Source organism: Hibiscus syriacus, unplaced genomic scaffold, assembly GCF_006381635.1.
Source record: "Hibiscus syriacus cultivar Baekdansim isolate YM2019G1 unplaced genomic scaffold, ASM638163v2 tig00109924_pilon, whole genome shotgun sequence".
Lineage (NCBI taxonomy): Eukaryota > Viridiplantae > Streptophyta > Magnoliopsida > Malvales > Malvaceae > Hibiscus > Hibiscus syriacus.
The window spans coordinates 625,189-651,097 of record NW_024062530.1 but is presented as its reverse complement, the minus strand read 5'-3'; the positions used below and the strand labels follow the sequence as shown (position 1 = coordinate 651,097).

The window sequence follows — 25,909 nt, the reverse complement described above, 5'->3', positions numbered from 1 at the left end:
GCTTTCACCTGCACAAAGAAAATGTTTGAGGATACATGCTTCGGGCCATGGCTGAAGTACAACATCCCGGTGGATGCGATGTTGACACACCTGTTTCTTCAAACCATGACTAGAGATCTACCAGAGACTATACAACGTCGTGATGAAGAGATATGGTTTGATTTCCACCGGCGTATACGTGTTTTGGGCGGGAGGAGTTTTGCTTAATCACCGGTCTACGCTTCGGACACGATGATGTAGGTCGGTACACTAGACACATTACCCGTCCATCATGGCTATCCCGGGTTTTCCCTGAGCTGGAGAGGCCGAGTCTACACGTAGAAGACCTGACAAGATTTTTTGAATAATAAGATGGTTTTACTCGGATGGATGACGTCGACGTTGTCCGAGTATGCCTTCTAATTCTTTTGCATGCCGGCTTTTTAGGCAGAGAGGCCAACAGCCTATTCCAAATGATCTAATCAAATTGGTAGAAGACCTAAATGCGTGGAACCTGTTTCCGTGGGCTCGTATTTATGGAAGCTACATGGAATAAGTTATCGTCTGCCTTGGATGATCGAAAAAGTTTGCATGGCGATGGTTCCAAATACACTTTGACAGGCTTTATTTGGGCCTTTAAGGTAAGAATTTTATATAATGTTTCCAAAATATAAGTAATTATTTAACAATTAATAATGTTTGTTATTATATTGTTTGTAGATTTAGATATTTGAGGCCTTTCCCGCCATGAAGACATATGCAATAAAACTTCAAATAATATTCCCAGGGCTATTTCCTGGAAGAGGAAACGAACCTTGCAATGGGAAGATTTACTACGGTATACGTCAATAAATAATGTAAGTTAACATAAATACTACCATATTTATAAACAAGTTATTACTAGTACACATTTAACTTTGTTTAAGCTTTTATATTGTTAGGAGGCCAACACTCCTCTACAGAGGCTGACACCCACGGAAGCTGAGCTTGCCACTGATTGGTGGCAAGCTAGTAAGTGTTTTTTGATGGACGGTTGATGCAGCCTCCACTTCGAGAGCCATCCCTCGCCCAGAGCTATCACCTCACCTAGAGCCATCACCTCGCCCAGAGCTATCACCTCACCTAGAGCCATCATCTATTCGACCCGGCTATACACCTCCACAACGACAGCCATCACCTATTCTTTCACATCATCGAGCCTCTTCTCCACCATCACCGCAAGATAGGCGACCGGCAAAGATGTCACGACGTTTATCTCCCTGTTCTCCACCTCCACCTCAACGGGATGAGTTAGGGGAGTTACGTGATGAGGTCAATGCCTTGCGTGAGGAGTCGGTACTTTACGCAAAGACGATGGTGCATGGAGTGTTGAGTGTCTACATTACGCGGTGAGGTAGCCGCTCTACGTGAGATGGTAGCATCGTTGCAGAATGAGGTTCATACTCTACGCAACGAGGTAAGTTTAAGATTTTTCATACTCGTAATTCATTCGGTTGCTGCAATCTGTTTTTGTTAGTATTTGTTTTTGGTTTTGTTTTTGTCTTTTGGTTGAAGTAATGCAATCCATTCAAGTTTCAATTTGCAGAAAGAATAGTTTACTTTCGCAACACGAAAATGACTATCGCAACGCGGAAATGGCTATCGCAATGCGAAATGAAAATCGCAACGACAAATCGCAACGCGAAATGAAAATCGCAATGCGATTTGTGTTCGCGTTGCGATTTTGTCGTTGCGATTTCATTTCGCGTTGCGATTTTGTCGTTGCGATTTTCATTTCGCATTGCGATAGCCATTTCCGCGTTGCGATAGTCATTTCGCATTGCGATTTTAAGTTTCGTGTTGCGAAAGTAAACTATTCTTCTTCTGGAATGTTTATATATGTCCTTTTAAATGTTTATATAAGTGCTTACTTCTGGAATGTTATTTGAGCATTTTGTGAACTATAGATAATAATGATTGGGTGAATACAATGCTAGTTTGAAACATATTTGTCTTGTTTATATCATGTCTGTTTATTTTTGATTTATGTATTAATTTTTTTAGCGGCCCGATAAGGTGGATGCTTTACGTCGGGTTTTCCTTGCACGACGAGTTCACGCATCAGACGGCGTGGACGTGCTATTACGTCTCTGTTCACCCCATGGTGCGAAGACTCCGCAAGAAGAAGCCCCGACTCACCGGTCATCCCTCAAGAGTCCCCTCCAATCATTCAAGAGGCCCCTATTCTCCCTCAAGATTCCCCCCCCCCCACCGTTCAAGAGGCCACTGTCATCGTTGAAGAGGTCCCTCCCACCATTCCAGAGCCCGATTCACATGGGGTAATATATCGAAGTATTGAGAAACCCCCACCGGTTCCGGACATGGATGAGAGTTGGCTCGTATGAGTTACCGGCTAGTACCCTTCCGGTATCTGAAGTGGAGAGGAGACAACTACCGGAAACAATTGTGGATAATACCTTTGGCTAAGACCGCAGTTGATTTTTATCTATATGAGCGGAGCCAATGGTGTTACCTGACATCATCAAACTCAACGATGAAATGTTTTTGTTGCTTGATCGGTCTTGGTGGGGTGTGCTATTAGGGGTTGAAGACAGTGGCTATTTGGATGGGGTAAGACTATATTTGTCTTATATATGATTTTGATTAATTTGTTTAAAATTAATGTAATTCACTAATATATGTATTTTTTTGTAAAACAGCATATCGATGCATGGGTGTTACGTCTACTAATAATAAGGAAGCTTAGGAAAAATTAAAAAAATTCGCTATATACAATAATGCCGACGGCTTTTCACGCAGTTCACTTGAAGAATCAACGAGATGAATCATTTTTGTTGGGCAATGGACAAGCTAAATTTTATCCTGCATGGTGGGAGGTCGATAAGGTTAGTGTTAATTTTTTAAATTTTTAAAGGTGTTAATAAATAAGTGCGCAAATAAATGAATTATTACTTATGATCGCAGGTGTTTATCCCTGTTTTGGAACGTCGTCACTAGCTTCTCGTCCAACTTCAGCTCCCATCCCTGAAGATAATAGTGTATGACAGCATGATCATTACATATCACTGTCTGATTTGAGAGATATTTCAAGGGATGGAGCTCTCATTTGGCTAAATTCTTTGATGGGATTAAGTATTGGAGTCATCTGGACACAAGAAGCCAAAGAAGTTCAATGTCACAGTTGTCAGAGACGAGACCGCGCCACAGCAATCGCCGGGAGCCAAAGGGGATTGTGGTCCTCGTATGCCTTTGCTTGGCGCGTTTGACGACGGGAAGCACAGAGTTTTTACCTCCCACCGATAGAGATAGAGCTGCAGTAGGCTTGTGGTTTTGGCATTATATGGCTAGAGCAATATTCGAGACGCTGCCTACCTGCATCCGCGTTATGAAAGTGTCCATTGTTAATTGGTAAGTCAAATGCAAGTTTTGTTAACATATATACTCCTTTTGGTTTGAAAATGTTTGGTTAAGTACCTAGAATTCAATAATTTGCTGTTTGTAGGTTTTAGATGTGTAGGAAGTCTTGTTTGAGCAAATGTTTGGTTTCTGCAGGTTAATCCTTAAGTGAGCTGCGTGAAATGGATGTACGGGGTCACAAAGTTGTTGATTCATTGATTCAATAATTGATGAAGAAATAAGAATTATATATTTTTTGATTGTTTAATTGATTGTAAAAGATGATTTGTAAATGTTGATTTGTTTAATTGATGTGTACATAATTGTGTTGAAATGTAATATTGATTTGTTGATTTTCAATCTGCTTTATGTTGAAGGCAAAACAGACTATCGCAACGCGAAATGGCTATCGCAACGAGAAAATCGCAATGCGAAATGAAATCGCAATGCGAAATGAAAATCGCAACGAGAAAATCGCAATGCGATTTTCATTTCGCGTTGCGATATTCTCGTTGCGATAACCATTTTCGCGTTGCGATAGCCATTTTCACGTTGCGATAGTCAAATGAATGTCTAATAAGTGATGACAACTGAACAGATCATAGCAATGTTCAAACTCAAGTTACTAATACATGCCTAACTGAAAATGTTAAAAGGCACACATAAAATACACATAATGCAAGTTTTGTTAACATATATACTCATTTTGGTTTGAAAATGTTTGGTTAAGTACCTAGAATTCAATAATTTGATGTTTGTAGGTTTTAGATGTGTAGGAAGTCTTGTTTGAGCAAATGTTTGGTTTCTGCAGGTTAATCCTTAAGTGAGCTGCGTGAAATGGATGTACGGGGTCACAAAGTTGTGATTCTTGATTCAATAATTGATGAAGAAATAAGAATTATTATTATTTTTTGATTGTTTAATTGATTTGTAAAAGATGATTTGTAAATGTTGATTTGTTTAATTGATGTGTACATAATTTGTGTTGAAATGTAATAGTTGATTTGTTGATTTTCAATCTGCTTTATGTTGAAGGCAAAACAGACTATCGCAACGCGAAATGGTTATCGCAACGAGAAAATCGCAATGCGATTTTCATTTCGCATTGCGATTTTCTCGTTGCGATAACCATTTTCGCGTTGCGATAGTCAAATGAATTAAGTGATGACAACTGAACAGATCATAGCAATGTTCAAACTCAAGTTACTAATACATGCCTAACTGAAAATGTTAAAAGTGCACACATAAAATACACATAATGCAAGTTTTGTTAACATATATACTCCTTTTGTTTTGAAAATGTTTGGTTAAGTACCTAGAATTCAATAATATTGTTAAAGTTTATGCATGTTAATCCTCGTTGCCTTTTTCATTTCGCATTGCGATTCTATCGTTGCGATTTGCAGTTCGCATTGCGATGGTCAAATGATTGCCTTTCGCAACGAGATTCTGACTTTCGCAACGAGATAATACAGAATCGCAATGCGAGTTTCAAAGTTCGCAACAGGTTTTAGTTTCGTAAGCCAAATTTTTTTGTGTATGTATATATACGCAGCAGCAACAACTCATAACCAAATCCCTAAATCGTAACTCATTCCATCTCCATCTATCACTCTCTCCGGCGACATCCGTTCCAATATCCAATGACATCCTTCCCCATCCGGCAACAGGTCTTAGTTTCGCATCTCGTTTGTTTAGTTACAACCATGAAATCATCTAATGTTGATCATGTTTGGATAGATTTGTGTTTTGGAGGGTCATGGGAGAATGTTCATGGTGTTTTACAATATATGCCTTTACCCATGAATCTTCAACTAAAACTGTCATTAAAGAAGTTAACTTATGAAACCCTAATGTTACGTGTTTCAAAAAAATTAAATTTAGAGCCCCTAAGTGGATTTAGGCTATCTTATCAGAGAAATGGTAAAGTTATTTGTTAACCGACAATGAGATGTTGAACGATTCATTGCTTACATTAATGTTTCAAGTGATGATGTTACATTGTATGTTGTTGAACCTAGAAGTAGTATTGTTGGGTCAGTAGCGGGTAGTAATCAACTAAGTGGGTCTCAAAACCCACAGCCTTTCTCTAATCCAAATCCAAATTAACTTTCAGCACCAAATTCCGGTTTTCGTATTGACCAATTAGACGATGATGAGCCAAGAGAAAAAATTGTGAGTACTAGTCAGTATTCGAAATTTGATCTTGGTCAATACCCGGACTTTGATATTGGTCAATACACGAATTTTGATGATGTTTCAGAAGAAGAAACAGACCCTGCGTGTAATGATTTTGATATTGGTAAATACCCGAATTTTGATGATGAAACATCCGTTGTCGAGGAAGATGTTGTTGATGATAATGAGGAGGAAGTTACGACTGTGAATGATCATGTTGAACATCCATTCTGTAATTCATATAATCCTGAAGAAGAAAAAGAAGAAGAAAAAGTCCCCGAAGAAAAGAAAATGCCACGGGAGTATAACTGGAATATGCCATAATTACTTCAATTACCGGAAGAAGAGTTGGCAAAGAAAGCAGTTGATTGTTACACAAAAGTTATTCGTATCAAGAAAGATGATTGTTTTGATACAAAGGAAGACTTGAAGATAGCTTTGTATACGAAATGTGTGGAAGATGGCTATCAACTAAAAGTTAACAAATCAAGCAAAGATCGTTTCGAAACAAGGTGTACGATTGACAAAAACTGTACGTGGCGTATGATTGCAAAGAGGATAAAAGATTGCGCAATGTTTCAAGTTAGGACCTTTATTGATAAACATACATGTTCAAGAACCCAAGTTTTTCCTCACCATAGACAGGCAAACAAAAAAGTTGGGTGGTTTCTGGCTGAGTTAATGTTTTTGAATGGCAGGGTATATCGGGGACATGAAATTATGACTGACATGAATGCTCGGTTCAAGATTAGTATATCATATTCTCAAGCTTGGAGAGCCAAATGTTATGCCTTGGAATTGTTGAGGGGGTCGCCAGAAGCATCGTTTGCCCAACTGTCGGCTTATTGTCATAATTTAAAGCTGAAAAATCCTGGGTCGGTAACTCATATCAAAACAGATAGAGATGGACGCTTTGAGTTGCTGTTTATCGCCATTGGTGCTGCGGTTAGTAAATCAATATATTATGTTGACTCATTTCTGTTAGTTACATGCATTTAAAATTTAAATGATTATATTTCTTGTGTATATTATTTTGTAGATTCGTTCGTTTATTACTTGCATGCGCCCAGTTATTATAGTTGACGGAGCACATTTGAAAGGTCGATACCTTGGAGTAAACTTATTAGCAGTAGCCATGGATGCTAACAATGGGATATTGCCAATAGCTTACGGGGTTGGCAAATCTGAAACCTCTGATTCATGGACATGGTTTATGGGGCATCTTAGGGATTGCATAGGTCCTATAGCAATCTGACAATCATATCCGATAGGGCAAACTCAATTGACAACGCTGTTAGAAGGTGTTTCCCAGATGCTTTTCATGGACTTTGTGGTGTTTATTTGTATAGAAATCTAAAATCAAGGTCTGCTGGTATAAAAAAGCACAAATGGACATACTGGAAGGCTGTAAAGGCTTATCGGGAAGTGGATTTCAATAAGCATATAAACTGTTTAAGACGTTTTTTGCCTCAGTGTTCTCAAACACTAGAAGATGTCGGGTTTGAAAGATGGTCAAGAGTACATCAACTTGGAGCAAGATATGGTTTCATGACGTCTAATAGTGCAGAATCAATTAACGCTCTAAGTCGTCATTCCCGGAAATTACCCATTACTATGTTAATGGAGTTTTTTCGAGCCTCTATTCAACAGTGGTACTACAAGAAAAGAAACCATGCAGGTATTATTTCTTTGAATTTACAGGAACATTGGGATATATTTTACTAAGTATTATTTATTTAAATTTACAGGAACATTGGAACATCGTGTTACACCATGGACTGAAAAAAAGATAACGAAACGATTTGTGAAGTCAACGTCATGGAGAGTTGAACCATGTTCAAACACTTTGTTTGAAGTACTGGATAATAACTTAAATGGGCTTGTCGATCTAAATGCAAGGACGTGTAGTTGTATGAAATGGCAAACATCTGGTTATCCATGTGGCCATGTTATAAAAGTTGCTCTTCATCTAAACCAAGATGATTCAAGCACATACGCTATGGATTGCTACACTACAGAAGTATATCGACAGACTTATGCCGAGATTGTCTACCCTATTTCACATCCTTCTGAGTGGGACATACCAGATGACTTACAAACAGTTTTGCCACCAACCATGGACAGAAGGCTACCTTGCCGACCAAAAAGTTACGATCGTATACCGTCTAAGGGTGAAGAGAAGAAGAGATCGACATGTAGTCGGTGCAAGGAAAGTGGTCATACAAGGTTGACATGTGGATCACCAGTGCCATCACAATCATCTTTTCCTCTACCAAAATATGGATCATCATCAAAATCCAAAGCTCATATGGTGTCAAGAAAAAGGCAATCAAAATCGCAATCATCTTTAAAATCCCAATCACAACTGGCTTCACCTTTTGGGTCTGTTAACTTAGGTGATTTTTAAATGCAAACGTTGTATTATGTAGATTTTATGTGTGAACTTTTAACATTTTCAGTTAGGCATGTATTAGTAACTTGAGTTTGAAAATTGCTATGATCTGTTCCAGTTGTTATCACTTAATAGGAAATCATCTTAATGTCCATCGCAACGCGGAAATTACTATCGCAATGCGAAATGAAAATCGCAACGAGAGAATCGCAATGCGAAATGAAAATCGCAACGAGAGAATCGCAATGCGAAATGAAAATCGCAACGCGAATTTAATTTCGCGTTGCGATTTTCATTTTCGCGTTGCGATTATCTCGTTGCGATTTTCATTTCGCATTGCGATAGTACTTTTTGCCTTCAACATAATGCATATTGAAATCAACAAAATCAACCATTACATTTCAATCAATTAAACAAGCACAAATAAGAATTATGTTAACATCAATTAAACAAATCAACTTTTACAAATCACCTTTTACAAATCAATTAAACAATCAAAAAATAAGCAATAATTATTAGAGAAAATAACACTTCTACTATTGAATCAACTTTTGCAGCCATACATCATTTTCACGCAGCTCACTTCTGAGATTAACCTGCATAAACCAAACATTTGCTCAAACAACACTTTCTACACATCTAAAACCTACAAACAGCAAATTATTGAATTCTAGGTACTTAACCAAACATTTTCAAACCACAAGCCTATAAACATACCAATTGTTTATGGATATTTTTATAACGCGGATGCAGGTAGGCAGCGTCTCGTATATCGATCTAGCCATATAATGTCGAAACCACAAGCCTACTGCAGCTCTATTTATATCGGTGGGAGGTAGATACTTTATACTTCCTGTGATCAAACGGTCCAACGCCAAGCATACGAGAGGACCACAATCCCCTCTGGGTCCTTTCGTTTGTTGTGGTGCGGTCTCGTCTCTGCTAACTGTAATATTGAGCTTCTTTGGCTTCTTGTTTCCAGAACGAGTCCAATAATTTATCGCATCCAAGTATTTAGCCAAATAAGAGCTCCATCCCTTAATAATATCTCTTAAATCAGCCAATGATATGTAATTTATCATGCTGTCATATACTATTGCCTTAAGGGATGGGATCTGAAGCTCGACGAGAAGCCAATGGTTACGTTCCAAAACAGGGATAAACACCTGCAATCATAAGTAATAATTCATTCATTTGCGCACTTATTTATGAATACCTTTAAACTCAATCTAAAATAAACACTAACCTTATCGACCTCCCACCATGCAGGATAAAGTTTAGCTTGTCCATTGCCCAACGCAAATGATTCATCTCGTTGATTCTTCAAGTGAACTGCGTTAAAAGCCGTCGGCATTATTGTATACCGTGTATTTCTTTTATTTTCCTTAAGTTTCCTAATTATTAGTAGACGTGACACCCACGCATCGATATGCTGTTTTACAAAAAAAATACATATATTAGTGAATTACATTAATTTTTAAACAAATTAATCAAATGAAAATATAAGAAAAATATAAGACTTACCCCTCCATCGAAATAGCCATTGTCTTCGACCCCTACTAATACGCCCCACCAAGACCGATCAAGAAACAAATAGATATCATCATTGAGCTTGCATATGTCAGTGAAACACCCCTGGCTTCGCTCGTGTAGATAAAATCAACTGCGGTCTTAGCCCAAAGGGTGTTATCCAGAATTGTGTCTGGTAGTTGTTTCCTCTCCTCTTCAGATACCGGTATGGTACTGGCCGGTAACTCATACGAGAGCCAACTTGAATCCATCATGTCCGGCACGTCAGAGGGTTTCTCAAGAATCCTACATATGACGCCATGTGAATCGGGCTCTTGAATGGTGGGAGGGACTTCTTCAACGATGACAGTGGCCTCTTGAACGGTGGGAGGGGACTCTCGAGGAATGATAGGGGCCTCTTCAACGATAGGAGTGGACTCTTGAGGGATGATAGGCGAGTCGGGCTTCTTCTTGCGGTGTCTTCGCACTATTGGGGTATACGGAGACTTAATAGCACGTGCACGCCGTTTGATGCGTGAACTCTGTCGTGCAAGAAAAACCCGACGTAAAGAATCCACCTTATCGGTCCGCTAAATAAAAATACAAATATCAGTAAATAAACAGACATGATATTTAAACAGTGAAAACAAAGATAAATATATTTCAAACTTTCAACCAAAAGACAAAACAAGACAAATACTAACTTCACAGTGTTAAAGTAAAAAGTTTAGCAGTTTTGGCAGCAACCGAATAAATTTACTAAGCAATCTAAGTGAAATGGTTAATTTAAGTGAAATTACGAGTAAATTTATCATCAAGTTAAATATGGAAAATCTTAAACTTACCTCGTTGCGTAGAGTATGAACCTCATTCTGCAACGATACTACCATCTCACGTAGAGCGGCAATCTCACCACGTAAAGTAGACACCTCCACACGCCATGCACCATCGTTATCGCGTAGAGTACCGATCTCCTCACGCAAGGCATTGACCTCATCACGTAACTCCCTTGACTCATCCCGTGGAGGTGGAGACAGGGAGATAGAAGTCGTGGCATCTTTGTCGGTCGCCTATCATGAGGTGATGGTGGAGAAGAGACTCGATGATGTGACGGGATAGGTGATGGCTCTCGTTGTAGAGGTGTATAGTCGGGTCGATCAGGTGATGGCTCTGGGTGAGGTGATGGCTCTCGAAGTGGAGGAAGTGGAGGCTGCTCATCATTCGTGCCATCAAAAAAACGCTGACTAGCTTGCCACCAATCAGTGGCAAGCTCAGCCTCCGTGGGTGTCAGTCTCATTAATGGAGTGTTGGCCTCCTAATAATATAAAAACTAAAACAAAGTTAAACGTCTACTATTAATAACTTGTTTATATATGATAGTATTTGTGTTAACTTACATTATTTATTGTCGCATATGGTATTAAGTCTTCCCAATCCAACATACGTTTCCTCTTCCAGGAAATAGCCCTAGGAATATCATCTGAGGATTTTAATGCATATGTCCGCATGCTGGGGAAAGCCTCGAATATCCAAATCTACAAACAATATAATAACAAACATTAGTAATTGTTAAATAATTAATTATAATTTTGAAAACATTATATAGAAATTCTTACCTTAAAGGCCCAAACAAAGCCTGACAAGTGTATTTCGACCCATCGCCCCGCAAACTTTTGCGGTCATCAAAGGCAGACGACAACTTAGTCCAGGTAGCTTTCCATATATACGAACCCCACGGAAACAGATTCCATGCATTTAGGTCCTCTACCAATAATATTAGCTCCTGAGGAATAGGTTGTCTGGCCTTTCTACCTAGAAAGCCGGCATACAAAAGTAGTAGGCATACTCGGACAACATCGACGTCATTCTCCGAGTAAAACCATCTTTCTTATTAAACAATTTCTTCATGTCGTCGACGTGTAAGTTCGGCTTCTCTATTGACTCATCAGGAAAAACCCTGGATAACCATGATGGGCGGGTGATATGACGAGTGTACCGGCCTACATAATCGTGTCCGAATCGTAGACCAGTGATTAAGCAGAACTCCTTCCGCCCAAAACAAGTATACGCCGGTGGAAAATGAAACCATATCTCTTCCTCACCACGTTGTATACTGTTGGGTAGATCGCTAGTCATGGTCTGAAGCCACAATGGTCAAACTAGCATCTCCACCCGGATGTTGTACTCTCAGCCATGGCCCGAAGCAGGTTTCTTCAAACAATTTTCTTTGTGCAGGTGAAAGCTTCGAAGCAATTGTAGTGGCTAGGCTAACTTTATTCCTTAATGTCAATGAAGCCGAAAAAAATTTCTACAAAAAAACAATAAACATACCAAGTTAGATATACCAAAATTACACTGTCAAGATATACCAAAAACAAAACAATAAACATAAATAGTAGTTTATTCTTGAAACTAAAATTTGCAACACTGTTTCTGTCTTTTGGTTGAAATGAAAATCGCAACGAGATAATGAGAATCGCAACGCGGAAATGACTATCGCAACGAGAGAATCGCAACGCGAAATGACTATCGCGACCAGACAATCGCAACACGAAATGAAAATCGCAACCGCGAAATTAAAATCGCAACGCGAAATGAAAATCGCAATGCGATTTTGGTTTCGCGTTGCGATTTTTATTTCGCGTTGCGATTATCTCGTTGCGATAGTCATTTCCGCGTTGCGATTCTCATTCTCGAAACTATTCTTCTTCTGCATTACTTCAACCAAAAGACAAAGCAAAGACAAATACTAACTTCACAAGCTAAACAGTTTAGCAGTATTGGCAGCAATCGAATGAATTTAATAATAAATCTAAGTGAAATGGTTAATCTATTATTGAAATTACCAGTAAACTTATCATCAATCTCAATATGAAAAACCTAAAATAATGCAAAAATTCAAAATAAAATAAAAAAACTAACCCTCGGAGGTTAATTTTCCATTTCTGAATGATTGTGAGGGATTTTTGACTGTGAATGGTTGTGAGGGATTTCGCCGGCGATGGGGACGGAAATCTTCGGAGATGGGGACGGATTTCGCCGTAGAAAGTGAGAGATGGAGATGGGACTGAGTGTTGTGTTTTTTGGGTTTGAGGTTATGAGTTGCGATTACTGTGGACGGTTCATTTTCCGATTTATTAAGAAAAAATATGTGTTTGGAATTTGAAAAAAAAAATACGCGTTAATACGAATGGCGCTAAGTAAATCGCGTTGCGAAAGTCAGTATCGCGTTGCGAAAGTAAGTATCTCGTTGCGATTTTTTATTATCGCATTGCGATAGTCAGTATCGCATTGCGATTTTCCCAATTCGCGTTGCGATTTACTTATTCGCATTGCGAATTTCCCAATTCGCGTTGCGATTTACTTATTCGCATTACGAATTGAGAAAATCGCAACGATACTGTAGACCATCGCAACGCGATTTTCAACTATCGCATTGCGAAAATGCAACGCGAATTTGCGATAATGGAGATCGCGTTGCAAATTAGCGATCGCATTGCGATTTTGTTGGTCATTTTGGCAAATCCGGAAAAAATTGGTTAAAATCGTATATTATATGGGATTTTTGGTCACTGAGGTTATTTTCTCTTTTTATTATTATACCTCAGTGTTAGGGTTTCAAACGATTCTTCCACAGAAAAACAATTATTCTTTTGTGAGTGCAACTTAGGATTTTGAGTGGAACGGGATGTTTAATAAACAGTGAAATGGCCAGTTCGGAAGTTGACTGGGAGGCCGCGCCGGTTGGGTTAGTCGTGAGTGGGAAGAGGGAGAGATCTGGGTTTGTGTGATTTAGTAAGTGCCGGCTTGATGTGGGCTGGACCGGAACCGGCGCCGACATCTGCCCAAATAATTTGGGTTTCTCTTTCCAAAACAATGTTGATTTTTTAAGGGACCATTTTTTAAGAATGGTGAAATAGGAACGGTTAAGAATTGTTTAGGAAAATAGTGTATTTTAAATAATTTAGTGTAAAGTTGATTTTTTAAGGGATGATTTTATCAAAATCACCATGTTGATTCAAAATTCAAGCTAAATTTTATATACGAGTGTTGTGATAGTGTTTCGATTTGATTAGTGTTCGTATATATAGAATTATATGTGAGTTTTTATTTCAAAATTTTATCTAAATTTTAGATCGAATAAAATTTTCCTTAACTTAAAATAGGTTAGATAAATAAATTTATCTTAAATTTTTAAATGATTTCAAGTCGAATAAAATCTTTTAAATTTGAGTTTGGTGGAACTCATACGGAACTGTAATTTGACCATTAGATGTACTCTTCGACGCTTTTGATGTCAACACAAATTAGAATACAATTATTATTATTTTTCATTTTATTTGCCAAACATGCCTTTTCATGCTTACATGCCATTTTGACAGTTCGACTTAAACAGAAAATCCATAAAACAAGAAATCATCACAAATTAAGGGGAAAAATCTGGGCCATGTTATGATCCCGATTGTGTCCATGAAGTATTCAAGCTTGGGAGCCTCGCAGTGCCCAGTTGGCTTCGCTACATACTCGGGGCATGCCGCCGATTCTCTACTGAACATCGGCCTTGAAATCGGAACCCTTCACTGTCGATTCTCGGCATTGCTTTCATTTTGCTCCTCGGATGCTCGAAACTCATCAACCCTTGTTCACTATGGAACATACTTCACCCAAAAGGAGGTTGATTTTTCTAATGTAAGGACTAAATCTTAAACTTTACCAGTGTGTTAGTAGTGATGTCAATTTTTGGAAGAAAAAAAAAACAATGAAACTAAGAATAACAGCGTACCAGCTGGAAATGGTGTATATGATTTAGCACAACTTTCTTTTATAAGCTTCAAATTGTCCGAAACCGCCACTGATCCATCAGCTGCAACTCCCCAATAGAGTTTAACCCTTTCATCTGCACCCTAAACACCCAAAATAAATAATAAAAATAATTAATAAGACAATTAAAATGATAAAATATTCCAAAGGCCTCTCAACTATTATCAAAACGATTGTTTTGATCACTGAATGTTTAAAAATTATAAAAACATTTATTAGATTTATTGATTTGTTATAAAATAATCACTTCAATATTATAATCTATAATAAGTAAGGATGGACAGATGTCAAGTCTAACCGGATTGTAACCCATCAAAACTCGATCAGAGTACTACATCCTTCTACTTCTCGTCTGATCGACTCAAATTTAAAGAATATACCTCTATACTAACTAAACGTATGTGTGTGTATATATATATATAATTCAACTTTATCAGATAAAATATGAGTTTCACTAGAAAATTACTAAGAAATACTTAATTCGAACCTAAATTTTAAAAAAGGAAAAAAAAAACGAACCTATAGTCGAGTCAAAAAAATCATTGTGGTGTACTTCAACCATTAAGAAAATAGGGAGCTTTCATTAAGAAAACATTGAAATGCAGCAGAAACACTCCCAGCCTTGCTATCATACACCAGGAACCCATAGCTGCCTTCAAGATCCTTAAGCACTGATCGGCTGGGTACGGACCTAGGTCTCGTAGGGTCCGATATGCCTCGACGATGAACATCGCTTCATTGTTTCCTTTCGACAGACCATACTGCCTCAAAAGACTGCACGGATTATTCAAACCCCCCAATAAAATGCGGTATATTTCATCCACTCCACAGAACAACCTGCATTCCCACCAAAAACCCAGACATTCAGATCACCAAAAAGAACAAAGACTTTTTAAACATCAACAAAGCACAAAGATCTAAACCTTTGGTGATTGGAGAAACGATTCTCGGACGGGGAATAAGCAAAGCAAGCCCAGTATCCGAACCCGATCGACAAAGCATTTGTGGGATTTGAAGAAAGAAAACCCTTTGATGGCTTTTGGTTCGCTGGAATATTTACGAATAAATTGAAATTTGTCAGGAATTGAAATCTGAATCTAAAATATGTTTGGTTGGCATGAAATTGAATTGGAATCCAAATTCATATTCTGTTTAATTCGCATACATGTCAGACGAATTTAATTTCAGTAATGTAAAATGACAGAATTACTGTTCTTATTTTTTTGTTTTATTTTAGTTTGTTTTATAACTTACGTGTAACAATATATTATGAAAATTTTAAAAAAAATAATTGATTAATTATTCATTTCAATAAATTATAAAAATCATGCTAATAAACATTATAAGTTAAAATTATCGCAATTAGGGATGGCCATAGGTCGGGTTGGGTTAAGTTTTTGGTCCACCCGACCTGACCCGAGAACAAGGAAACCTCCACCTGAGACCCGACCTGACCAAAATAAAGTTTCACCCGACTCGGCCCGAATATATGAATTAAAAACCCGACCCGACACAAAATAATAAAAAAATTATTTTTATTCAATAAAACAATGACTTAAAAAAACCCTAAACCCGACCCAAATCTTAAACTCTAAACTTGACTCGAATCCTAAACCCTAAATACGACTCAAATATCATACTTAAAAAATCCCAACCTGGACCGAATATCAAACTTAAAAAAACCCGACCCGACCCAGATTTTTTTTTTTAAAATCCAACCTAAATACCAAAAGATTGGTGAGGGTAGTATGGTCAAATTTCACATTCCCTCTTCCAAAGGATTTTAATTTCATCATGTTATGGATGAAATTTATTTTCCCTCATTTGATGGAATTATATTCTAATTTTTCCTTGAAAACTTGAACCAAACATAATAAAGTGGTGGAACTGGAATCCAATTCCCCTTAATTCTAAGGGATTTCAGCAAATCAAACGCATGATGATTTCTTATGGGTATTTGGGTTTTTTCGATGAACTGAGTGAAGCTGGGCTGTGCAGCTCCTTGGGCGGATTCATTAGCTCGTTGTTGAAGATTGTTAGCATCTTTTCTCAATGAAAAATCAACCCTCTTCTTCATCTTGACAGAGAAATGATAGTCGAAGATTGATGCCTGGATTACAAGTCAGTATCCGATTTTAGATCGATTTGATGTTCATACTTCGCAACTTCTTCTACGTCCTTTTGACTAAAATATTAAAACGATATCTATATATTTTAACCATGTAATTCTATTAGACGTCCTCAAACTATGACTTAGATTTTAAATTGATTTTCAAATTTTAAAAATAGTCTAATTAGATCTCTTTAAGTATCAACTAGGTCCTTTTATCTGTCAATCAAATATTGTTATATCAATATTAACTATCAATAAAAAAACTATTATGTCACCATATAACGTATATTTATTTTTTTAATATTTTTGTTTTTTGGTATAATTTATTCTATCTTTATAGCATGTTTTTCTTTATTTTTTAATCGTTTTGTCATTATTTTCGTTTATTATTTTTCTCAAGATAAACTTGATATTGTCACGACTGATTAGGATAGAGCTTTTGTTATTATGTTGATCTTCCTTACTTTAAATCATTAGATTAAATTTGGATACGTGATTTGTGTTTGTGGAGTTTTCTGACGTCACTCGATTCAAAATTATTATTTGTTGGTTGTCTTTCAATAACTCGACCCCTTTTTGTGGTTTATTTACCAATGTGATCAGATCTGTTCGTATTTACCTTTTATTCGAGTTTACCTGATTAAGTTGTTAATCTTTTCCTTGTATATGATCTTTGTGTGATTTTAATTGACTAATTTTTTTGTATTAATTTTTAGAAGAAAATATAATTATTATATGTTTAATTTATGGTTATTAAAATTTTATTTTATTATCACCAAATACACACGGTATACTATATATTGCTATATAAGCACAACAACAACAACAACAACAAACCCTATTCCCATATGCAATGGGGTAAGGGGAGGTAGGGTAGTAGGTTGTCCACCAACGCCAGGTTGAGAGCAGCTTCCGTGGAAGACCTCCGGCCAGTCAAAAAATTAATAATAAAGATAAAATGTAATGCATGCTTAAATAAATAAATAAAATACGTAGTTGAACAATCTTCATATGCAATCCTCATATGCACGTCTGTAATGGGAAGTAATCCCTGCAAATAAACCCCTACATAAAAATATCTGCATATAGACAGAAACGTAAGACCCGACCAAAAATATAAAGATGAAACATGATGAGCAGTATACACAGAATTCAACGATAGCAGGCTTCAAGAAGGGATAAAGTCAAATGGTTAGAACCTAAACTAAGGGAACACTACTCCGCTACCTTAGTTCTAGGCCTTCATAAATTCCAATGATAGAAAACGTATAAAAAGTACAATTAATGAAATTACTACAAAGGCATTAAAAGAATACTAAGATGATACACCCAATGGATGTGACTCGCCCTACTCGGCTACCCTGGTCTTAAGTCGCCATAATTTCCTATCAGAGGTCATGTCCTCAGTAAGGGCTAAATCCTTCAAATCATATCTCAAGTAGTCTTCCCATTTTTGCCTTGGTCGACCTCTCCTTCTGGTACCGTCGACTGTAATCGACTCAACCCTCCTAACCGCATCCGATGGTTGTCGTCTTTGGACATGCCCAAACCACCGTAGTCTTCCCTCTCTCAATTTTTCGGATACATGCACTGCCCCCAAGGACATCCTAATATCAGAGTTTGGTGTCATGTCCCACAGAGTCCTACCACATACCCATCGAAGCATTCTCATTTCTGCGCCCTCCATCTTCCTTACGTGATCCTTCTTGATAGTCCAACATTCTGATCCATACAGCAACGCTGGTCTTATTGCCATTCTATAAAATTTTCCCTTAAGTTTTAGAGGTACCTTCTTGTCACACAAAACTCCAATAGCAGCCCTTCACTTTAGTCATCCCGCCTTTATACGGTGTGAAACGTCTTCATCTACACCCCCATCTTTAAAGTATCATAGACCCTAGGTACTTGAAACAATCCTTTGAGGGGAGAACGTGTCCTTCTAAGCATATATCTACATCTTCATCGTTTTGGTTCCCACTGAAGTTTGAACATAAATACTTTGTCTTTTCAATATTGATCCTTAAACCTTTTTCTTCCAAAGCTGTTTTCCAGGTAGACAGTCTACTATTCAACTCAGTTTTTGTTTCAACCACTAAGACAATGTCGTCAGCGAAAAGCATACACCATGGAACACCGTCTGGTGTCGCACAATAGATGTCGTCCATAATCAAAGCGAAGATGTAAGGGCTAAGAGCCGACCCTTGGTGGAGTTCGATTTCCACCGGGAATGCCTCGGTGTCGTCAACTGTAGTCCTAACGTAGGTAGTAGATCTACAGTACATATCACGAATCGCGCGGATATAAGCAGTTGGGATCCGTCTTGTTTCCAATGTCTTCCAGATAGTATCGCGGGGAACGCTATTATACGCCTTCTCAAGGTCAATGAACGCCATGTGAATATCTCTATTTTTTCCCTATATTTCTCCATAAGTCGTCGAAGAAGATAAATCGCCTCCGTGGTTGACCTACCTGGCATAAAGCCAAATTGGTTTTCCGAAACCCTAGTAATCTGTCTCAACCTAGCCTCTAACACCCTTTCCCATAGCTTCATGGTATGGCTGAGTAGTTTAATACCTATGTAGTTGCCACAACGTTGGGGATCTCCTTTATTCTTATAGATTGGTATCACCGTAGACTCTCTCCACTCCTATGGCATCTTGGTAGTCTATAGAATAATATTAAAGATGTTGGTCAACCACTTAACTCCATCTTCTCCTAGTACCAACCACACAGTGATAGAAATTTGATCTGGACCGACAGCTTTGTCTCTTCCCATCTTTCCAAGAACGTTAATTTCAGACGAATGTGTTCAAAAAAATCTACCGAAATCAAATGTGAAAGGTAGCAGACAAAATCACAAAAAGGAGAACAAAAGTCAAAGATTCCTAAAAAAAAGTCGTCATTTCGATATCGGATAAGGAGCTCATCACGGGTAGTTATATTGTATGATAATTTAATATAAGATTAAAGAAATATTTTATTAGAAATATTAATATTTTTTAATAATTTTAATAAATTATTATTTAAAATGTTATTTTTATATAATTTTTTTACTTATATTATTTTTTAATTAAAATGTTAATATTAATATTTTTGACAAAACAATTTAGGTAACATCAAATATTATATATTTTCAGTAAAAAAATAGACTTTTAGGGAGAGGTTAATATTAATATTTTTGATAAAAAATATTTTAAATAATATTATATCAAAAATATTAAAAAAATATTAATATTTTCGATATAACATTTTTTAAACTTTATAATGAGTTTCTTTCCTTATAAATCCCCGTTCATCACAGCATTTTCAAGACAAGTTCATGACTGTCCACTGCCACCTACAATTTATAACCACCCGCCAAAAGCGAGAGAGAAAAGATTCCAAACATACCGTGAAAAATCACTAGCTCGGAAAAAGGAAATTAGGGTTCTTTTGGGGTTAGAATTTGGTTGTTTTAGGGTTGGAGGGAGATGTACACGGGTAATTCTCTCGTGAAAAATCACTATACGAAGATCTTTCGAGGACTCTCTTAAAGTGCTAGAAGCTGATATCCAACACGCTAATACTCTGTAAGTCCTGGAAATTTTAGGGGTTTTGTTTTTCTTGCTTTTTCATGGTTTGGGTTTTTCCTTTTGGTGATGCTTTTCTTTGTCTTTGCTTTAGTTTATGTTGGGAATGAATGCTACTGCTGATATTGCTTGAAGCTTTTTGTTTGAAAATTTGAAAAATATTGGTTTTCAGATCATTACTATGAATTTTGTTTTACTGGCACATAATAATGTTATCAGTTGCTATCAGGCCTTCGCTAAGGCATTTGATTTTCAATCCCTCTATATTTGATCCTTTGCCTTTTTCCCCAAATAAAAAGATATAACTTTTGGCTCTTGAAGTGCACATTATATTTTAAAAATCCATATTTTGAAGTTTAGTGCTTTGGCCCTCTGAGATTGAAGTGGACTGCCATAATTGTCGATTGGGGACGGAGCCAAGATGAAATTTCAAGGGCGAAATAAAAAATAAGTAATCAATTTTAAAATAAAAAATTAGGGTGTTACGTTCTAATTTGTTTAATTTTGAAATTGATAGGAATTTAAGAAGTATTCAAAATAAAAAAATGGTAGGTCATGGCTTAATTCTTCTAGTTTCAAAACTAAGAGGATCTAAAAAGCGAATTGACCCAAAAAATTTGAGAGCCAAAGGTTAATTTGCCTAGTTTCGAACTAAGAGGACCTAACATGCAATTGAAACTAAAAAACTGGGATGGGGCAAAACTTAATTTGTGTAGTTTTAAAATTAGGGGGGACCTAGAAAATATTCGAACATTTTTTTTGGGGGGGGGGGGGATGGCTCCTCCCACCATTGTTTTTTTTCTGTCGACTTTTGTTGATCATTATGTATAATATTGCTTTCTCCACAGTGTGTATTCACTATTCACAAATATATTTTGACCCACGTTAGCTTACCATAATCATCATGTTCTTCTCATTCGGCTTAAACGTCCCCGTGCAATGCAAGGTGCAGGGCGTCGGATTTTCCGAGGGAGTACGATGAGGCATGCCTTCAAATGAGAATGTCATACAGTCCAGCCGCGCACCTCTTTTCGTTTTTGGTGCAGTGGGACTTTCACCTTGCTGGAGGAGCCCTTGGACTGTTAAGAATACTTATTTACAAGGTTGTATTTGTTACTTTATGTCTAGCTCATATGTTTATACGATGGAAATTAGCTCCATTTTCATCATCTTATTGCACTCCACAGGTTTATGTGGATGGAACTACCACTATGTCTACACATTAAAGGAAAGTAAGCATCAGAGAGTTCTATTGTATCTTTCTCCGTTTGAGTGGTGAATTTGTAGAACGTAGTTCATAAGTTATCCTAATGCTTCTCGATTCCTTCGTGTCCAGCTATTATCTATCCCTCTTTGCAGCAACATCAGAGTGGTGTCACTGATACCGAAGATAAAAAAACAGAAAGCAGCGTGCATGGAAAGGTATCGTAGAAGAGAAGCTTACTGATGTTGATTTTGAAAGAGAAGAAGAATGCGGAATATGCATGGAGATGGACAGTAAAATTTTGCTACCAAATTTCTACCACGCCATGTGCTTGAATTGTTATCATGAACGGTATTCTTCCTCTTCAAAGCCCTTTATCCCCTCATCGCTCTCTCTTTAGAAATCCGGTAAAGTTTCCCTGTTTATACATCCCAAGAGTTATCGGATAACAGTCCCGATGCACTACTAATTTACCCTTTAGAGACTCTATAATGACACGCTTAGGACCTTTATCGTTTGGTTCATAACCTTGCATAATTAGTATCTTTTGAATGGAGATAAAAAGACATCTAAAGGTGCATATGTGTCATCCGATAGTCCGAATTGCTTTCGAACATGTCATCTCGAGTTTGAAATGCTTTTGAATAGTTGAATTTATTCGTGCCTTAAATCTAGTGTCTTGACTTCAATATCTTACTTGTTTGCTCCATATGGTTTCCTGATTATCTACTAGCTGATCATTGCCTCTTCTGGTATGATCAATGTTCCGGAAAACTTAAAAAGTAGTACCGAATAATATTTGTTGTAATGAATTGCAGGCGGACAAGATCACGGTCCTGCCCTTTCTGTCGTGATAGTTTCAAGAGAGTCAACTCTGGGGATCTCTGGGTATACACAGACAGCCGGGATGTAATCGACATGGCCACAGTTACGAGGGAGAATCTTCGAAGGCTTTTCATGTACATAGATAAGTTGCCCCTTATTGTCCCTGATACCATTTTTTATGATAACTATAGTCTATAATGTTGTCTCTGCAGTCCCGAGTATTTTCATCTCGTCGATAGCGTAAACGACCATGCCCGAGTTATTGTGGGCTGTTGCTTGAGGTAGTGCATCTAGGATTTATGAAACTGTATTTTGTACATTTGTACATGCTTTGTATAGCCTTATGTTAAATCCTTGGCTACCCTACCTTGTCTGGTTTTTACTTGTGCTCTTCTTTACCAGCTTGCTATCTTTTGAGTCTTGCAGTGTCATGAAACAGAAATAAGGTTTTTATTCACTGTTTAGCCCCTGTTCTATACTTTTTTCCCACTTTGGTATTTAATTTTCGACTTAAGAATACATGGAGCCCACAAATTTTTGGGAAAAAAAACTAATTAAGCAACTTTCTTTTCATCCAATTAAGTCCTTATATTTTACAATTTCATCTATTCACCTATTTGACGGTTGCTGTTAAATCTAACGGCTTTTTTTTAGATCAATTGATGTTATATGTCACATTTTGTTTTTAAGTAATATTTTCATGTGACATAAACGTGATAATAATCTCTCTAAAAATTTATTAAAATTTAATTATCAAATAATTAAAAATTTTGATTGATTCAATTCTTATTTAAAGATTGTAATTGATTTAATATTTTAGTTTAAGAGTTATACTAAAAATATATAATTAAGACTCCATAAAATTAATAAAAGTATACCTTTCAAAGATCTGAAAAAAACCAACATTTATTTAAAGAAAAATCTTTAGAAAGTGTATTACTACTTTTTTCTTCCACGAAACTATTTTTTTTTAATTTTCATGGTTAATTTTTTTTATAATTTAATATATTTTAATTTAAAAATATGGATTGATCATCACACGTTTTAATTTTGATATGATTTTCTGAGAAGACATGGACTGTAATCTTACCTTTTATTTTTCATTTTAAATTATATACGATGATTATAAAATAATATTTTTATTAGTTTATGATAATGTATAAATATTATATAGATCTAAATGTCTAAATTCAGAATTTCTAAAAATAATACTTTATACTATGTGTCAAGAACTTAATGTTCTTTATAAATATTTTTAAATGTAATTTGCTTGAATAATTAAAAAGATCGTATTATTTAGATAAATTTACCCTTAAGGGTGCCAGAACCAGAATGAAAATTTTAAAACCGTGAAGAGTGAAGATCGCTCAATCAGTCGTACAACTGTTCTAAAAGGCGAGAAAATATCCCATATTTTATTACGCAACAAATTTATGGCGGTTTCCGTGTATACATATATCATACATCAGAGAAGAAAATCCGCAACTTCATACTGACAAACAGATAGAAGAGGAGAATCAGAAGGAAAGATAATCAAAAGGGTTTTGGACTTTGGAGGGGAAGAGATAAAATGGGGAAAGGAGGGGAAAGGAGAGAGGAAGATAAGAAAGAAGAAGGAATAGTAATGGCAAATGACTTCTTTTGGTCATATACAGACGAGCCTCATGCTTCAAGCAGACGTCAAATCCTCTTTCAGTACCCTCAAATTAAAGAGCTCTTTGGCCCTGATCCCTTTGCTTTCCTCAAGGTAATGTACTCTTTTATCTCATTCTTCAATTTGTTTCTATTGCTCTGTTTGTAGATCCGAGACAGTGCAGCTTTGCTAAATGGGTTCGATTTTTATTTTTTCCCCTATGTTTTGTTCTTATTTACTTTAACGTAAATCTGGGGTTTCCCTCTTTTCTATTTTGGGATTGAAAAAAAAAACTTTCAAGTTACATTGATTGGAATTAAGCTTCGAACTTCCAAATGGTATATCCATTCGAAATGAATTGTGTCAATGAAATATGATCATGAAACTCATTGCAGGTTAGTATGGCTGTTTTGCTTCAGTTATGGACTGCCATTATGCTCCATGGCTGGCTGAAAATATTGGTTCTGATGTTTTTTTTTCTCTGTTATGTTCATATTTACTTCAATGGCAATCTGGAATTTCCCTTTTTCCTATTTTGGGATTAAAAGAATTCATCTTTCAAGTCACATTGATTGGAATCAAGCTCTCTTTATGAGTACATTTTTGTTCTGATTACAATCTTTTTTATGAAACCCAACTTTCTTTTTTACTGGGTTTTGATGCTTGGAACTTTCAAATGGTAGATCCATTTGAAGTGAATTGTGTTAATGAAGGTAAACTTGAAACCCTTTGCATTGCAGATATGTGTGGTTGTTTTGCTTCAGCTATGGACTGCCACTTAAACTTCTTTTCTTTTTTCATCTCGATATTCAGTTTATTTGTTTTACTGTATTTAGATCCTAGGCAATGCAGCTGGCTAAATGTATTCGTTTTGATGTTTTTCTCTGTTTTCTTCATGCTTACTTCAATGGAAATCCTGGGGTCTTTTTTTTTCTTCCTGTTTTGGGACTGCAAAAAAAGTCATCTTTCGAGTTAACATTGATTGGAATAAAGCTCTTCCATTACCGTTAGTTGGAGTTTGTGATGCTTGGAACTTTCAAATAATAGATCCATTCCAAGTGAATTGTGTCGATGAATATAAAGAAATTTGAAACCCTTTGCATTGCAGATAAGTGTGGTTGTTTTGCTTCAACTATGGACTACCACTATCCTTCATGATGCCAGCTGGTTGAGTATATTGACAATTGCCTACTTCTTTGGCTCTTTCCTAAACCACAATCTCTTCTTAGCCATCCACGAGCTCAGCCACAATCTTGCCTTTTCGACTCCTATCTACAACCGTTGGCTTGGGATTTTCGCCAACCTCCCCATCGGCGTGCCTATGTCCGTCACTTTCCAAAAGTATCACCTCGAGCATCATCGTTTCCAAGGGGTAGATGGTATCGACATGGATGTTCCCAGCTACATCGAAGCGCATTATGTGACTAATGTTGTCTCAAAATCAATATGGGTTATCTTCCAACTCTTCTTCTATGCACTCCGTCCTTTATTCCTCAAACCAAAGCCCCCCGGTTATTGGGAGTTCATAAACTTATTTGTTCAGCTCGCTCTTGATGCAACCATTGTTTATTTTTGTGGGTGGAGATCTTATTCTTATTTGATCCTTTCGACATTCGTTGGGGGTGGAATGCACCCGATGGCTGGCCATTTTATCTCCGAGCATTATGTATTCAAGCCTGAGCAAGAGACGTATTCTTACTATGGTCCCCTCAACCTTTTAACATGGAGTGTTGGCTATCACAATGAACACCATGATTTCCCAAGGATCCCAGGGTCCAAGTTGCATAAGGTGAAAGAAATCGCTCCTGAATATTACGAATGCTTGGAATCGTATAAATCTTGGAGCCATGTTATTTACATGTATATTATGGACCAAACAGTTGGACCTTTTAGTCGAATGAAGAGAAAGCTCCCCCAAAAAAAATGAATAGGTTGTTTCTCTCCCAGTCACTTTGGCATCTGCCGTCCTGTGTTTCTGTACGAGGATTGCTATAATTTGAAGCTTTTAACTTTCTTATTGTTTATAAACATTTGAGGAATTAAGATTCAATCATGTAGCTTTGTGTGTCCGAGCTAATTTATTCATATACCATCTTTCATAGATTTGTTAATTCTTTTCACTCGTAATATTATCTTTAAACCTAAATATTTCGGTCTGAGATTTCTCGATATCTGGTAGTCACATGTAACTTTAACAGGTTTTCATTGACATGATAAAGTTTCGAGCACAAGTAATGCATGAACGTGTCAAAATCCATATAACGCAAATTATGAACTAACAAAACGGAAA

General features: G+C 36.8%; 1 protein-coding gene and 2 pseudogenes across 2 annotated transcripts; 2 read left to right on the top strand and 1 right to left on the bottom strand.

Moving 5' to 3' along the window:
- Positions 1–13,880: 13,880 nt before the first annotated feature.
- LOC120210424 lies at positions 13,881–16,318 on the bottom strand (annotated as a pseudogene).
- Positions 16,319–19,689: 3,371 nt separating this feature from the next.
- Positions 19,690–22,345, top strand: LOC120210505 (annotated as a pseudogene).
- A 1,002-nt stretch (positions 22,346–23,347) lies between these two features.
- On the top strand, positions 23,348–25,560 carry LOC120210503 (sphingolipid delta(4)-desaturase DES1-like). Of its 2 annotated transcripts, XM_039209232.1 has the most exons (3): positions 23,348–23,551; positions 23,593–23,733; positions 24,728–25,560. In XM_039209232.1, exons 2-3 carry the CDS (start codon positions 23,611–23,613, stop codon positions 25,544–25,546), a joined length of 942 nt encoding a protein of 313 aa, XP_039065163.1. In that variant the 5' UTR covers positions 23,348–23,551; positions 23,593–23,610; the 3' UTR covers positions 25,547–25,560. The 2 variants fall into 2 exon arrangements, with proteins under 2 accessions (XP_039065163.1, XP_039065162.1); XM_039209231.1 differs by lacking the exon at positions 23,348–23,551 and having other exon boundaries at positions 23,557–23,733.
- The last annotated feature ends 349 nt before the right edge of the window (positions 25,561–25,909 follow it).

Coding starts and splice junctions, on each gene's coding strand:
- LOC120210503 (XM_039209231.1), top strand. CDS start 23,557: ATGGGGAAAGGAGGGGAAAGGAGAGAGGAAGATAAGAAAGAAGAAGGA. Junction 23,734..24,727: donor ATCCCTTTGCTTTCCTCAAG/GTAATGTACTCT, acceptor TTTGCATTGCAG/ATAAGTGTGGTTGTTTTGCT.